Source organism: Gossypium hirsutum, chromosome A08, assembly GCF_007990345.1.
Source record: "Gossypium hirsutum isolate 1008001.06 chromosome A08, Gossypium_hirsutum_v2.1, whole genome shotgun sequence".
Lineage (NCBI taxonomy): Eukaryota > Viridiplantae > Streptophyta > Magnoliopsida > Malvales > Malvaceae > Gossypium > Gossypium hirsutum.
In genome coordinates, this window is record NC_053431.1 from 104,096,399 (window position 1) to 104,111,793 (window position 15,395).

Below are 15,395 nucleotides of genomic sequence, written 5' to 3' on the forward strand. Positions count from 1 at the left end.
TATATCATTGTATAATGCCATGTTAGCTTATTATTTTCACATATTACTCACTAATAAATTAATTAATAGATTAACAACTATCATTTGCTTCAAAATTAAAATTTCAAAAGTATATAAACTTAGAATGATCCAATTAAAGAATATGAGCTAAGTCTACAACTGTACATATAATACAAGACTAATAATTGAATTTAACAGAACAAATTTAACTTCTACTATTTTGTCCAAGACTAAAATTTTAAAATTCAAAAAGTATAAGGACTAAAATTGATCAATTTAAAGTATACAGAACTAAATTTGATTATATTAAAGTATAAGGATTAAATCCATAATTTTTGCATAGTATAGGGTCTAATAACAAAATTAAACCTATAGTTTACCTCTAGCCTCGACTTGCCCCACATAACCAAACTTTTTAAAGTCATTAAGAAAGTTTCATTTGACCTTAATACATAAACCAAAACGACATGCAATTCCACCCTTGGCCTGCCCTTCTTAATTTGGTCTATCTGATAAAGGATCGATCCTGGTTTGGTCGAGGTGGAGAAGTTTGAAGGGGCTTTGAGCTTAGCAATGTTAGGTATAAAGAAGAAATACTATGTTAAACAAGAATTGGACGATGACAAGCCCTCCATCCATGGAAGAATAAAAAGGAACAATAATAATGATCAGAACCATCAAACCGGTTTCTGTCTTATGTCCATGTTGGAGTTACAAAAACCCATTATCGATACGCCTTGTTGGCCCGTCAAGAAGGCGGCGGCTTCCACTATCATAGCTGTCTTTCTCATTACCGTTCTGATGGTTTCCGTTGGTTGGCTTGATATTGTAAGTCTTGCACAACCCTTAATTATATATATGTATATGTATACGTATGTTTATAGCTGTTTTTTTTTTCTATGTAGTCCTTTTCAGGTGTTTCTTCGTATCAAAATATGGGCGTGGGTTCCAAATCAACAACGGCAAGACACAAGCCCGAGTTCCCACTCGAATGTTCCACTGAAAACCAGACACAAACATGTCGGAGGGACTATCCTACCACCACCGGTATTCCACCCATGAACACATCAAAAGTTGAATGCCCGTCGTTCTTCCGATGGATCCATGAAGATTTACGGCACTGGAAGCAGACAGGGATCAGCCGAGACATGATCGAGGGGGCACGCAAGACGGCGCATTTCAGGCTGGTGATAGTGAAGGGCAAAGCATACGTAGAGAAATACAGGAACTCGATACAGACCAGAGATAAGTTCACTTTGTGGGGCATATTGCAGCTTCTAAGGATGTACCCTGGAAGGTTGCCGGACTTGGAGCTGATGTTCGATTGTGATGATCGGCCGGTGGTTCGTTCAAGGGATTTTCAAGGTCCAAATGCCCGACCACCGCCGTTGTTTCGGTATTGTGCTGATGAATGGAGCTTGGACATTGTGTTCCCAGATTGGTCCTTCTGGGGCTGGTAATAATGGATTAATTTACAAAATATATACGATTACTTTTCTTTCTAGTGTTTATGAAACTAAGAGTGTGAAATGGTTAATTTGTTATTAGGGCTGAGACAAATATAAGGCCATGGAGAAATGTATTGAAGGAGATAAAGAAGGGCAACGAGAGGAGGAAGTGGAAGGAAAGGGTGCCTTATGCTTATTGGAGAGGGAACCCCAGCGTCGCCCCTACCAGGAAGGACCTTATGAAATGCAATGCTACCGACAAAAATAACTGGAACACCCTCCTATACGTTCAGGTCAGTCAAAGATTTTACCATTTTCTCCCTTCTAAATGTGTACTGTCATAGAAATTTCCTTCGGTTGTGTTCCACCGCTAGATGCGCATTGCTTCCGTGTTAAAGCGGAAGAAACAACATCCTTTTCTGTATTGGGAAAATTTTAGTCCGTATTGATCTATCAGTTCGTCCTGATAGTATCCGCCGATGCATACTATTTATGTATTAGTCAAAAAGGTAAACACATTTAAAATATAAAAATTAAAATATAATACAAAAATTCACCCGATTATAAACACATTTAAAATATAAAAATTAAAAAATAATACAAAAATTCACCCGATTATAAAAAAAAAAATCCTTACTCATCATCTAACTTCTTTTATAAAAAAAAAAAAACTTCACCCTTCGAATTTTTTTCCTTGTTAAATTTAAATTTAAATTTATTGAATGGTGAATTTTTATATATGGAGTTTATTAACAAGTATTTTATATAATTAATGAATATTTTATATTTAAAATATATTCAGTATCATTTATTTTATATTTGTTAAAAAAATATCGATAAATGTAAAATAATATTCTAAAATAGACCAATAACAATATACTAATTTTAATAAAAAACGATGCGTTCACCGATGTGATACTGGCTATCTAGGAAATTTCTCAATGGTGATATTTATATTTACAAATGGTTGAATTATTTGGCCGGCCTTATATTATAGAGTAATTAATGAATACAATTATAAATTGGGGTAAAAAGGTAAAGTTCTAAATAAAAATAACTTTACATACTAAAAAATATTGATTTGTGTCTTTAACTGATAAAGCATATTTACAATGTTTTTAAGTGACAGAAAAAAAAATGTGTTGGATCATGGATGAAGTAATAAGATATAGTGTGCTTCAATGAAAAAAAGGTAAATTTAAATAACAAAAATAATATTATAGGGATGAAAGAAAAAAATATGAATTTTAAATGATAATAACTAAATTATTCACTTTTCTTTTATTGTATCATTATAAAAAGTTGCATTTTTCTTTAAAGTTTAAGCTTATTTTGCAGTTTTACCTATTAGCTGCGGAAATAAATTTATCAAGCTCCTAAACCTATAATATAGGGACCTATCAGGAAATTTTACCATGTAGAGATACAGTCCTTGTATTGTTAATTTTGTTATATGTTTTATTCCAGGATTGGGACCGAGAATCTAAACAAGGGTTCAAGCAATCAAATCTAGAGGACCAATGCACCCACAGGTAATCATTAAACAAATGGAGAAAATTGAAAATAAAGTCAAACGGTATGTTTACTTTAGTTTTTGTTTGATTTTATTTGATTCGTGTTTCGATTTATAAGTTAGAAAAATTGGGATTATTCAAAATTAAAGTAAACTTTACTTTTTATTATTTAATTTATAATGAGCTTTACTTTTTTTATAGTATAAAAATAAATATTTTATATTTAATTTAGTGAAAATAACTTAAAATTAGTATATAAAATTTTGTATTTTTAAAAGTTTTAAAAATAGATGAATTGATCTGATTTGAATTTTATGTTTTATATTCCATTTGATTTCAATTAAATGCTACAGATATAAGATATATACGGAAGGATGGGCGTGGTCTGTAAGCGAAAAATATATCCTAGCTTGTGATTCAATGACCTTATATGTAAGGTCTCGTTTCTACGATTTCTTCATCCGAGGCATGCAACCATTGCAGCATTATTGGCCCATTAGTGAAAACACCAAATGTAAATCTCTCAAATTTGCAGTGGAATGGGGCAACATTCATCCTAAAAAAGTATTTCTTTATTCTAAAACTTTGTATATATATCAAGAAAATGGGAGTTTTTTTTTTCATTTTTAAAATTTGTTTAGGCACAGGCAATTGGGGAGGCTGCTGGGAAATTCCTACATGAGGATCTAAAGATGGACAATGTGTATGATTACATGTTTCATTTGCTAAATGAATACGCCCAGCTCTTGAAATTCGAACCGACAGTTCCTCCGGGATCAGTCGAGCTGTGTTCGGAAACAATGGCTTGCCCGAGAACCGGTACGTGGAAGAAGTTAATGGTAGAATCCTTGGTGATGTCTCCCAGCGATGTAACCCCATGCGGTATGCCTCCACCTTATGAACCCCAAGAGCTGCGAGACTTTCTAGAAACAAAGGCTAATTCAACGAGGCAAGTGGAGATGTGGGAAAGCCAATATTGGCTTAGTCAATATTAAAAGCAACGAAAATGCTGAACTTTTGGACCTCAAGAGGTGGTCATATGCACTAGTTTTGGGATTTTTTATTAATTAAAACATCCAAACCTTTTTTATTCCCAGTTGAATAGAGCAATAATCACATTGGCACATCTCTTATATAATATAAAAATTCACAACTTGGTTTAACAAAATTAAATACATAGGTGATAAAGTAATTTACATAGAATAAAATACAAAATCTTCCATAATGTTGACTACAATTCAGGATACATAATAGCGAAAACTGAAAAACAAAGCGAACTCCTAATATATATATACTTGAGATATATAAGATATTCTCAAGTTTATATTCTTTTTTAAAAACCGCCATCTTATAAATATGAATTTTTTACAAGAGGACCAATAACGAAGGAGATAAAGAGGAGAATGTGGAGGTTCTGAAGGCCGATTTATCCTGACAGGGTTGTTATGTTTAGGTAGGGTTTGATGGCCTAAAGGGCATGTCCATAGTAGAGGGAGTGTTTACACTAGAAAAGTGGGGTGCCATGGGGCACGAGTGGCATGTTCACAAAGAAAGATGTAACAAGTAGTCTGTTCGCAAGGACTACTAACTCGGTGGCTAGAACCCTTTTGGATGGGTCAGGAGATTGAATAAAGGTAGGCCTTTCAAGATGCTGGTAATCCGATGACTGCCCGGGCAATGGAGAGCAGAGAGTTGCTTGCAAATGCTCCTCAAGCGGCTAGTTATGTTGCCACGTGTTCAAAGTCGTAGGGGGTGTAATAGACTTCAAACCTGAATATTTACAATTTCGTTTGTTAGCTTGATGCTAAGCTTGAATGTAGTTAGAGAGCTCCTAACATATACTTGTGATATATATATAAAGTGAGTCTAATAAAAGCTACAATCTTCCATAAATGTTGGACTATAATTCAAACAGAAAAAACAAAGGGAATTCTTAAAGGAGAAATATAAGATAACCTTGAGTTTTCGGAGCTTAGTATAAAAAATAAATTTAGGATTTGATCCAATTAATTCATATAATCATTTTTAAATGTTGACACTTAAGTTCAAATTCAAACCTTAGTATTTACAATCCCTTTTCTTATCTCGGTTCTATGACTTTTTTTTGTTTAATACTATAGGAAATCAATCTAGGTATGTGATTAGTTGTATCACATTGTATAACTAATTATTAGGAGATTAGTTACCTAAAATATTGATATTCTATATTATTTATATCACATTGTAAACTGTGTAATTTTTGTTTTTCATTTATTTTCTAAAAATAGAACCATAGAAACCTTGGCTTACAATTTTATTTTAATTACCTATCTTTATATATATATATTTGTTTTATAATTGTTTATAATAATTATATTATGTTATACTATAAGTTTGATATATATATATATGTATGAGATGATTCATAGTTGATCGATTAAAAAAATAAGTGCGGTAATGAGAAAATACATATGTTGTATTGTTTCATTCGTTTCTTTAGGTTATTCGATTACTATGAGAAGTATGGTAATGAGAAGCTGTATGTCTAGGATTGACTCTAGAGAGAAAAAAAGTTCGTTTTTAAGTGGTTAAATATGACTCATCTCTCTTTCTTGGGATCTTACCTGGTGTATGGTTTACATTCATTTCTTCGGTTTTTCCCTTAAAAGAAAAATTATGAAGAATCAAAATTGTTTGTTTTTATAATTTATTGATTTTTATGAATAAATGAATGTAAATATTATAAAATTTCCATAGCATGCCATGCAGATATTGAAAGCAAGTCATATAGATTAGGTAAGAATGCCACTAGGACTATTGTATGATCATTCTTGAAATTTGGGATAAAAACCTTGCTTGTTTTGAAAATATTGAGTGGGAGAAAGTCCTTGAACAAGACCTACGACCTCTATTGATGGTCCCTAAGTGCTAGCATAGTCAAGTTTCGAGCCGGCTCCTAGCCTAGTTGCACCCCAAGGTAAACTTTATCATGTGGGATCACTGGATGAGATTTCTTTTTAAGGACAATTAGTCATGCATGACTCTCAGTAAGATTGTCCCAAGATGAATCACAAATGAAACCTTGTTCATAATGAGTGTTGAGTCAATGGTCACACACTCAATATCGTCTCTTATTAAAAGTTTCACAAGAAACGATATTTAAGCTAGAGATGATGGCCAAACATTAAACGATTGTTGATTCATGTGGAGTTTTGAGAATTAAGATTCACGAACTGATTGGATGCAATCCATGTTCTTGCTAGTTAATCATGGGTACCTAAGGCGACATGATTGATGGGTGTGAGAATGATCGTAGCAACGAAAAAATGTTTTTCAAGGTTTTAATACAAGATGCATGCATCATATTACATTCTTTATATGTTGCTGAAATAAAAATATTTGCTTAATACAAAGATAGCAATTAGTAAATCTTTATTGTTTTCAGTTCAAATATGTCTCTAACTCCTCTTATTAACATTCTTACTAAGAATAAATTGAATATGGATAACTTTCGAGAATGGAAATGGAACTTGCTGATAGTTCTCAACTATGAGAAACACAAATTTGTCCTTGACGAACCTTGACACTTGAAGCTTAGCCCAAAGCAAGAAATCGTTGGAGAGATTCTGACTCGATTGCTCGATGTTATATGTTAGCGAGCATAACTAGTATGCTGCAAAAGCAATACGAGAATTTTCGTACTGCTAAAGAGATCATGAAAAATTTGAAGGATTTGTTCAGAGGCTAAGTTGCATTGGCTCGACAATTTACTATTACAAATTTGATAAACTCTCAGTAGAAACCTGACACTCCAGTCAAAGAACATATGCTTAAGCTTATGAGATTCTTTGCGAAAGCGGAGGACAATGGGGTTGAACTAGACATGAACACTCGTATTTAAGTAGTGTTCAAATCTTTAAAGAAGGAGTTCGTTGACTTTAGGATCGTTTACAAATTTGGGGAACAAGGTGCTTACCTTTACTCAACTTATGAAGGAATTGCAATCCTATGACTTGCTGTTGAATAGTGGTAAACGTGTTAAGGAGAAACCTGAGGCAAACTTAGTTGTGGGCTCTTTGTACTTTAAGGAGAAAGAGAAAGCTAAGGGAAAGAAGAAACCAACTTAGTCTTCGGTTCCACCTCGCGTGAATAAGAAGAAGACTAAGAAGTCAAAAGATCCTAAAAAGATCAAATGTTTCTTCTGTAACAGGAAAGGGCATTTCAAATCAGACTGTAAGGAGTATTTGGATTACTTAACTGAAAAGGGAAAATGTACAAAACTCTTTGTGGTTGAAGCTTGCTTAGTGGAATAATCAATTGAAAACTAGGTTATTGATTCTGGATCCACTAACCATGTATATGTTTCTTTACAAGGGTTCAGCAAAATGAGAAGTCTGCGTGACAGAAGCTTTTCGTTATGAACCGGAGATGAAAGCTATGTTTTAGTCTAAGTAGTGGGAGAAGTTATTTTATATTTTGATAATTTTAGGAAAATTTTTTTAAAGGACGTGTTTTATGTACCTTATTTTAAAAGGAACTTAATTTCTATAGCATGTTTATTTAATTACGATTATTCCGTGACATTCAATAAAAGGATTACTATTAATAGAAATTGTTCTTTAACTTGTAATGGATGGATGAAAAACAGTCTCTATTTTATCAACCTAAATAACTACTGGATGCTTCAAACTAAACTGGTAAATAAGAAACTTAAAACTTCTCACTCTAATGAGGGGTACCTATGGCACTTAAGACTTGGTCATATTAACCATGAAAGAATTACTAGACTTGTGAAAGATGGTCCCTTAAGTATGCTTAAGGAAGTTAGTCTTCAATGTGAATATTTCTTGGAAGGTAAAATGACTAAGCGGTATTTTAATGCGAAAGGTACACGGGCCAACCTGTAATAACCCCTTTTCAGTGAAATCGGAATAGTGATTTCGGGACCACAAATCCGAATCAGAAAGAAAAATTATTTTAAAATTATTTCATGGTTTGTATTATGATAGGAAATATGCATGAAAATTTTGATAAGAAAATTTTACCGATTTCATATTTAATTGATAAAAGGACTAAATTGCATAAAATGAAAAAGTTGAGTTCTAGTATCTATAGGTATCAAATAGCTATGGAATTCAAAATTTTAGCTCATTATATTACAATTAGACCATTAAAAGGGAGTTAGTAGATATTTATGATGATTCATTCATGGAAAATTAGAAAAAGAAAAGGACTAAATTGGAATATGAAATAATTAAAGATGATAAAAACTGAATATCCTCTTTCCCAAATATTTTCTATGGAAACCCTAGGAAAGATAAAAACATTCAAGCAAACTTTCTTGGCTTAATAAGGTAAGCATTCTTGTCCAGTTTTTAGTAATTTTTATATTTACGAGATCGTAACAAATTAATTTGTCTATTTTGGGGATTAATTTGCAAAGTTATTAAAGTATGAAAATTTTTCCATGGATATATATGCTGAAAATTTGAAATTTATGGTAGACAATGAAAGGTTGTTGATATATAAACAACTTTTACAAAGTGAATTTTGATGAAATTAAGATTTAGGGATTAATTGAAAAATGGTAAAACCCATGGAAAAATTCTAATTTTTGTGAAATTCTTGGGCTATTATTAAGACATGTAAAAATTGGTTAGCTTGGAATAAGGACTAGATTGCGTGAATTTCATTTTCCGAGCCTATGGATGAAATCGTCATTTATGGAAAGTATAGAGGCAAAATGGTAATTTTGCCTAGGATGTGAATTGAATAAAATTGAGTATGTAAATTGTTAAATTGATGTCAAATTCATTTATATAGATCCAGAAAGATCAAATAAAGAGTTAGATCAAGGGAAAGAAAAAGTGTTAGATTAGTAGATCTTTATACACGAACAAGTGTCGAGGTAAGTTCGTGTAACTAAATTGTGCTTAATTTTATGCTTGAATTGAAAGTATTAGGTGTTTATGTGAATAATATAATGTTATAATGTATGAAATAATCACATGTTCGATAATGCTTGAAAAATGTTAAGTTCTGTTTGAATAATGAAATTCGATGGACACATGATTTCCCGTAATGATTATAGTCCTGAACGAGCATCCTGTTAAAAGCCCTCTTGAGCATTCCTGTTACATGGTTCTTGCGAGCATCTTGATTGGTAGTAATATTGCATGTGTTGCATACTATCGCAGCTCTTTGTGAGCATCCTATTACATGATTCAATCGATTGTGATCCTGTATAAAATGCGGATACAAACGCAACTCTTTATGAGCGTTCTGATATAGGCTCTTATGAGCTTCCTGTTATGGCTCGCTTGAACATCCTGTTATGCTATCCGGAACTCTCTGATAATCGGAGTTACCTGATAAGCTCAATGAGCTTCCTGTTATAATCTCTTATGAGTTTTCTGATATAGCCCGGATAAGCTTCCTGTTACATGGCTCACACGAGCATCCTGATACATAGCTCGAGAGTGTGCTTCCTGGTTATGTGCCTTAATGGGTACCTCTGAACATGAATTTACAGATAACTAAATTGTATACCTCGTGTATATTATCTGAGTATCCATCGATATTTTAATAATTCAATGGAAAAAACTCCTGATGAAAGAAAAGATGAGTTTAATATGATTTAATTCTTGAATATCCCTGAAATACCGAAAATTTCCATACGATGAGCTCATCTCTGTTATCTTGATATTCACATGATTCATATGACTAACTTGTTTGATAAGAGATTGTGTTTAGGAAAATGATCAAAAACGTTTTGGATGCATGTTATACGTGTTTAATTTAAATGTGCATGATTGGTAAGTTTACTTCTTGTTATACGAACTTACTAAGCATTACATGCTTACTATGTTTAATTTTCCTCTGTTTTATAGTGCTCGAAAGCTTGTAAAGGTTGGAAGTTGGTCGGAGCATCATCACACTATCCTTCAGCCTGTTTTGGTATAAATAACAAACTTATTTTGGTATAATGGCATGTATAGGCTAAGCTAGGTAAAATGATGAAATATTTGGTTGTAACTAGCCATTGGCTAGTGTAAAGTATAATATTGATGTAATTCTATAAGTCCATATTATGTTTGATGTGTGTGTTGAAAAAGTTATTTGTAGAAGGAATATAAATCAAATGATGAGTGCATATGAGTTAGATCAGTTGATAAACTTGCAAATAAACATAAATGCAATTGTGGTAAGTTAAACACTTGAACATATGAGTAAATATATCCTATATAATACTTGTATTTGAGTTGGTTTATATGTACCAAATTCTTTTGGAAATGTGTTGAGTGTTGTTGTAGGTGCAAGGCAAAATGGGTAAGAAATAAGGCTTGGAAAATAGCCTTATTTTGTCCACACAGCAGACACACGGGCGTGTGTCTCAACCGTGTGTGTAACAGCCCGTTTTTGAGTTATATCAGAACAGTGGTTTCGGGACCACAAATCCAGAGTCAAAATATTGATTTTATAATTTTATTAAATTTTACAGCATGATAGAATTATTGTGTGAAAGTTACGTAAAGAAATTTTACTGTTTGAATGCTTAATTTGATAAAAAGGACTAAATCGTGTAAATCGTAAAATTTGTGTGCTATTAGTTAAAGGAGTCTAATAGCTATGGTTTATTAAAGTGAAGGTCCTTATGTGGTTATTAGCCCAAAATAGAGTTAGTGGAAGTTAGTGGCATGGTATATATGTGAATATTAAAATTATTAAAGGCTAAATTGGTAAATTGGTTAATAAATGATAAAATAAATAAAACAAACAAAATTTTTATGTTTCATCTTTCTTCATTGCTGATTTTAAAGAAGAAAAGAAGACATTTTAGGGCTTGAAGCATTCGACACTTTCATGGTTAAATTAAGGTATGGTTTTAGCTCGATTTTTAATGATTTTTACGTTTTTGAGATTGTTGCTTCGTGTTCTAGCTAGCCCATACCTTAGATTTTGAAATTGTTAAAGATTTAACATGTTTCCATTGTTGAATGTTTGGGTAAATTGATATTGATGATGGATTATGAAAGTTTATTGATAGATTTACTTGTTTTGTAAAGTGATTTTTGACAAAAATGTCAAAAAAGATCAATATGTGAAAATGTGAAATTATGTGGGTAAAAGTGTGAATAAAAAAAAGATATGGGCTGCTAGGGACTCCACTAAAATTCGGCTAAGTATGGGTTGTACTAAATTGCATGAATTTGCAATTTTATGTGATAATGACTAAATTGTAAAAATGTGAAAGTTTAGGGGAAATGTGTAAAATAGCCCTAATGTGTGTTTTGGACTAAATTGCTTAAATAGGTGATTAAATAAGCTGATTTTGATATATATATATACATCAAGATAAGCAAGGATTGGATTTAGATCGGGGAAAAGGAAGGGTTGACGATTAGCCGATATTTGTTATCCGAGCGATACGAGGTAAGTTCGTATGATTAGAATCAAACTTTTAAATACTTGTAATTATTTGAAATGAATGTATATAATGGATTAATTGATTTACTTGAAATACAAATGCTTTATTGATATAGTCTGACGGTTAGCGAGTCCCATTTGAATTGTAGGAATTCGTAGGATACGAGTGACATGTCACTAGGGTTACCGTTTGGTTGAGATCCTGCATGTGTTGCAGACTCAACCACAACTCGTATAAGCTTACTGATATATCAGCTCGTAAAAGCTTACTATTTTTAGCTCGTCAGAGCTTATCGTTTCAGTTCAAAAGAGCTTACTGTCCATCAGCTCAGGAGGAGCTTATTGATCATAGCTCGAAAGAGCGGAAATGATAATGAATTAACGAATTATTGATTTATATACGTAATGTATGTCACCCGAGTATCCCTCAATATTCTAATAGGTTCAACGAGCATAAATTCTGTTATTGGTTATGTGAATAAGCTACGTGTTTATACGGATGGTTTACTGTTTATATAGATGAAATACTGTTTATACGATGAGTCACTATTATCGAATGAATTATTGTTTATGTGACTAACTTGTTATTGAATGCTTGTGTTCAGATGTTTGGTATTTGAGTTGAGTATACCTTAATTATTGTCTTGATATGTGATAGGTATATGAATGGAAAATGCTTGATTTGGTTGTAATGGGAAACTTATTATGATTTGTATTGGTACCTTTCAACTTGTTGTAGGTGTGTACCAAATTGGGTAGCAAAATTGGCTTGGTAAATAGCCTATTTTGTTCACACGGTCGGGACACACTAGCGTGTGGCTTGGCTGTGTTGTACCCAGTTTTCACACGGGTTGGTCTCACGGGCGTGTGGTTGGCCGTGTGGTGCAAGTCAGTATACTCCCTAATTTTGGTACGGCCTGGCACATGGCTTGGACACGGGCGTGTGTGTGGCACATGAGCTAGACAAACGAGCGTGTAGTCTGGCCATGTGAAGTAAGTCAGAGAGCTACATGGGGTAGGATACAGGCTGGGACACGGCCATGTGATCCCATTTCGAATATCCACATGGCCTGAGACACGGGCGTGTCTCTTGGCCATGTGAGGCACACGGTCGGGAGACATGCGGGATACACGGGTGTGTGACCCCTGCATTTGAAAAATTTTCCAAGTTTCGTAAAAGTTTCCTGAGTTATCGGTTTAGTCCCAAACCACTCCCAAAGTATATTTTGGGCCTCGTAGGCTCATTTTAGGGACATTATGTTTGAGAATGATTAAAAATTGTATGGATTGTATAAATGTATGAAAATGTATTTGCAAATTGTACTTTTTGTCCGGTAATACTCCGTAACCTTATTCCAGCATTGAATATGAGAGAGGGGTGTTATAGTGTGTGGCACACGACCATGCGCACGAGCGTGTGGTTTGGCCGTGTATCCCCTGCATCTTAAAATTGAGAAACAGAATGCTCAGAATTTAGCACACGAGCAAAGACACGGGTGTGTGTCTCAGCTGTGTGAGGCATACGGCCTAGCAAACGGGCATGTGTCGTGGCCGTGTGAACCTTGCACCTAATTTTCGAAAATTTAATTGTCCACACGGCTTAGCATACAGGCGTGTGGTTGGCCGTGTGATATAAGTCAGAGAGTTACACGGGTAAGGACACGTGCTGGGACACGGCCGTGTGTCTCACATCGAGTGCCCACACAACCTGGGCACGAGCATGTCATTGGCCGTATGAGCCACACGGCCTAGCCACATGGGCGTGTGTCCCCTGTACCTAAAAAAATTGAGATCTCGTGAAAATTTCTCTATGATTTTGATTTTTTCCCTACTCGTATTTTGGACCTCGAGGACCCATATAAGGGATGCTATGATTGATTGTGTTTGGTTTTGGGAGTGAATAGTAAATAACATGAAATATCTGTAATTGATCTGTAAATTCTGGTAATGCTCCGTAACCCTGTTTCGGTGATGGATATGGGTTAAGGGTGTTACACAACCAACTTTTAGAACTTGTACACACTGATGTATGTAGTCCCATGAGCATCAGTGCCCGAGGAGGTTGCGATTATTACGTGACTTTCATCGACGACTATTCTTGATATGAATATGTGTATCTAATGTATTGCAAAAGAGAAACCTTTGATAAATTTTGAGTGTTTCGTGCGGAAGTGGAAAAGTAATTAGGTTTATCTATAAAGAATATTTGGTCTGACTGAGGTGGGGAATTCTTGTCCGATGAGTTCTTAAGATACCTTATAAATAATGGGATTTTATCCTAGTTGACTGCGTCGGGCACTCCACAGCAAAATGGTGTAATTGAGAGAAGGAACATAACCTTAATTGACATGGTTCATTCAATGTTAAGCTATTCACAACTTCCTACTTCCTTCCGAGGATATGTGATACAAATGACTTGCTATATTCTGAATGATATCCCAACTAAGTCTGCTTGTAAAACACCTTATGAATTGTGGCATGGAAAGAAACCCACTCTAAATGAGTTTAGAATATGGGGTTTTCGAACACATGTTTTGGGTAAGGATGCAAAGAAGTTAGATGCACGGATAGAATTGTGCATGTTTGTAGGATATCCAAAAGGAGCAAAGGGTACATTATTCTACAATCTGAAAAATAATACGATTAAAGTTTCTACTCATGATACTTTTATTGAGGAAAGCTAAATAGATAACTTTAAGCTTTGAAGTAAAGGGGTACTCATGGAACTTTTTGGAGTTGTAGAACAATCACCAAGTTTAGTTCTCGAGAAATTTGTAGAAAGACCTGCAAGCAATCAACAACATAGGGGAATCTGTCATAGTGAGAGAGTTTGTAAGAAACCAGACTTGTTCATCTATGATGGTAGTATTTATAATACGAAAGAAAATCATGAGGATGATGATCCACTCACTTACGAGGAGGCTATGTAGGATGTTGATTCCAAGCTCTGAAAATAGGCCATAGATGTCGAGACAGATTCTATAAAATCTAATACGATGTGAAAACTTGTAGACTTGCCGGTTGGGATTAAACCCATAGGGTGGAAGTGGATTTACAAGAAAAAGAGAAATGCATAAGGGAAAGTGGAAACACATAAAGCTAAACTTGTAGGGAAATACTATACATATAAAGAAGGCATCGATTATGATGAGACGTTTTATCTTGTAGCCATGCTCAAGTCTATCCGCATACTCTTATCCAATGTCACGACTCTCGATTACGATATTTGGAAAATGGATGTCAATATAGCATTCTTAAATGGCTATCTTGATGAGACCATTTGCATGGCTCAACCAACTGACTATGTTGTCAAAGGAAATGAGCAGAAAGTTTGAAAACTGCTAAAATCCATTTATGAACTTAAGTGGGTGTCCCACTCATGGAATAAAATATTTGATCAAACAACCAAGAATTTTGGGTTTGAAAAAAAGGCTGATGAACCTTATGTTTATAAGTATATAAAGGACAAAAAGGTGGTTTTCCTCGTTCTGTACGTCAATGATATTCTACTTATCAGAAACTATGTAGGAGAATTGTCACTTGTTAAACTATGGTTATCTTAATAGTTTAGCGTGAAGAACTTGGGTAAAGCTAGTTATATCTTGGAATTCGAATCCTTAGAAATTGAAAGAATAAAAACATAGCTCTATCATAAGCCTTATACATCGATAAAGTACTAGAATGGTTTGCAATGACCGATGCGAAGCCAAACGCTCAGCCGACTGCATTAGATTTTAACCTGTCATCAAATGTAATAGTCAATTTATATCAATTTCGCACTTAAAGAGCTTGTTTTCTAAGCAATTTATGATTTTATAGTTCGTTTTCAATAATTAGGCCATATGATTAAGAGTTAATAAAAATAAGTGTTTTTAATATATTTTGTAGGTGTTGTGACCTAATAGACCGACACGGGCCATAGGTTATGCTAATTTGTTGAATTAAGTGTGTAGGATGGAGATATAAAGGTCCAATTGATGTAGAAGCACCAAAAGAACGATACAAGGCTATATGAGGGTGTTGTGTC

General features: G+C 33.9%; 1 protein-coding gene across 1 annotated transcript; it reads left to right on the forward strand.

The window, feature by feature from the left end:
* The first annotated feature begins 409 nt into the window (after positions 1 to 409).
* On the forward strand, positions 410 to 4,050 carry LOC107934296 (O-glucosyltransferase rumi homolog). Its single transcript, XM_016866677.2, has 6 exons — positions 410 to 828; positions 906 to 1,456; positions 1,549 to 1,741; positions 2,916 to 2,980; positions 3,316 to 3,526; positions 3,604 to 4,050. The coding sequence occupies exons 1-6, from the start codon at positions 574 to 576 to the stop codon at positions 3,955 to 3,957; spliced, it is 1,629 nt and encodes a 542-aa protein (XP_016722166.1). The 5' UTR covers positions 410 to 573; the 3' UTR covers positions 3,958 to 4,050.
* Positions 4,051 to 15,395: the final 11,345 nt, after the last annotated feature.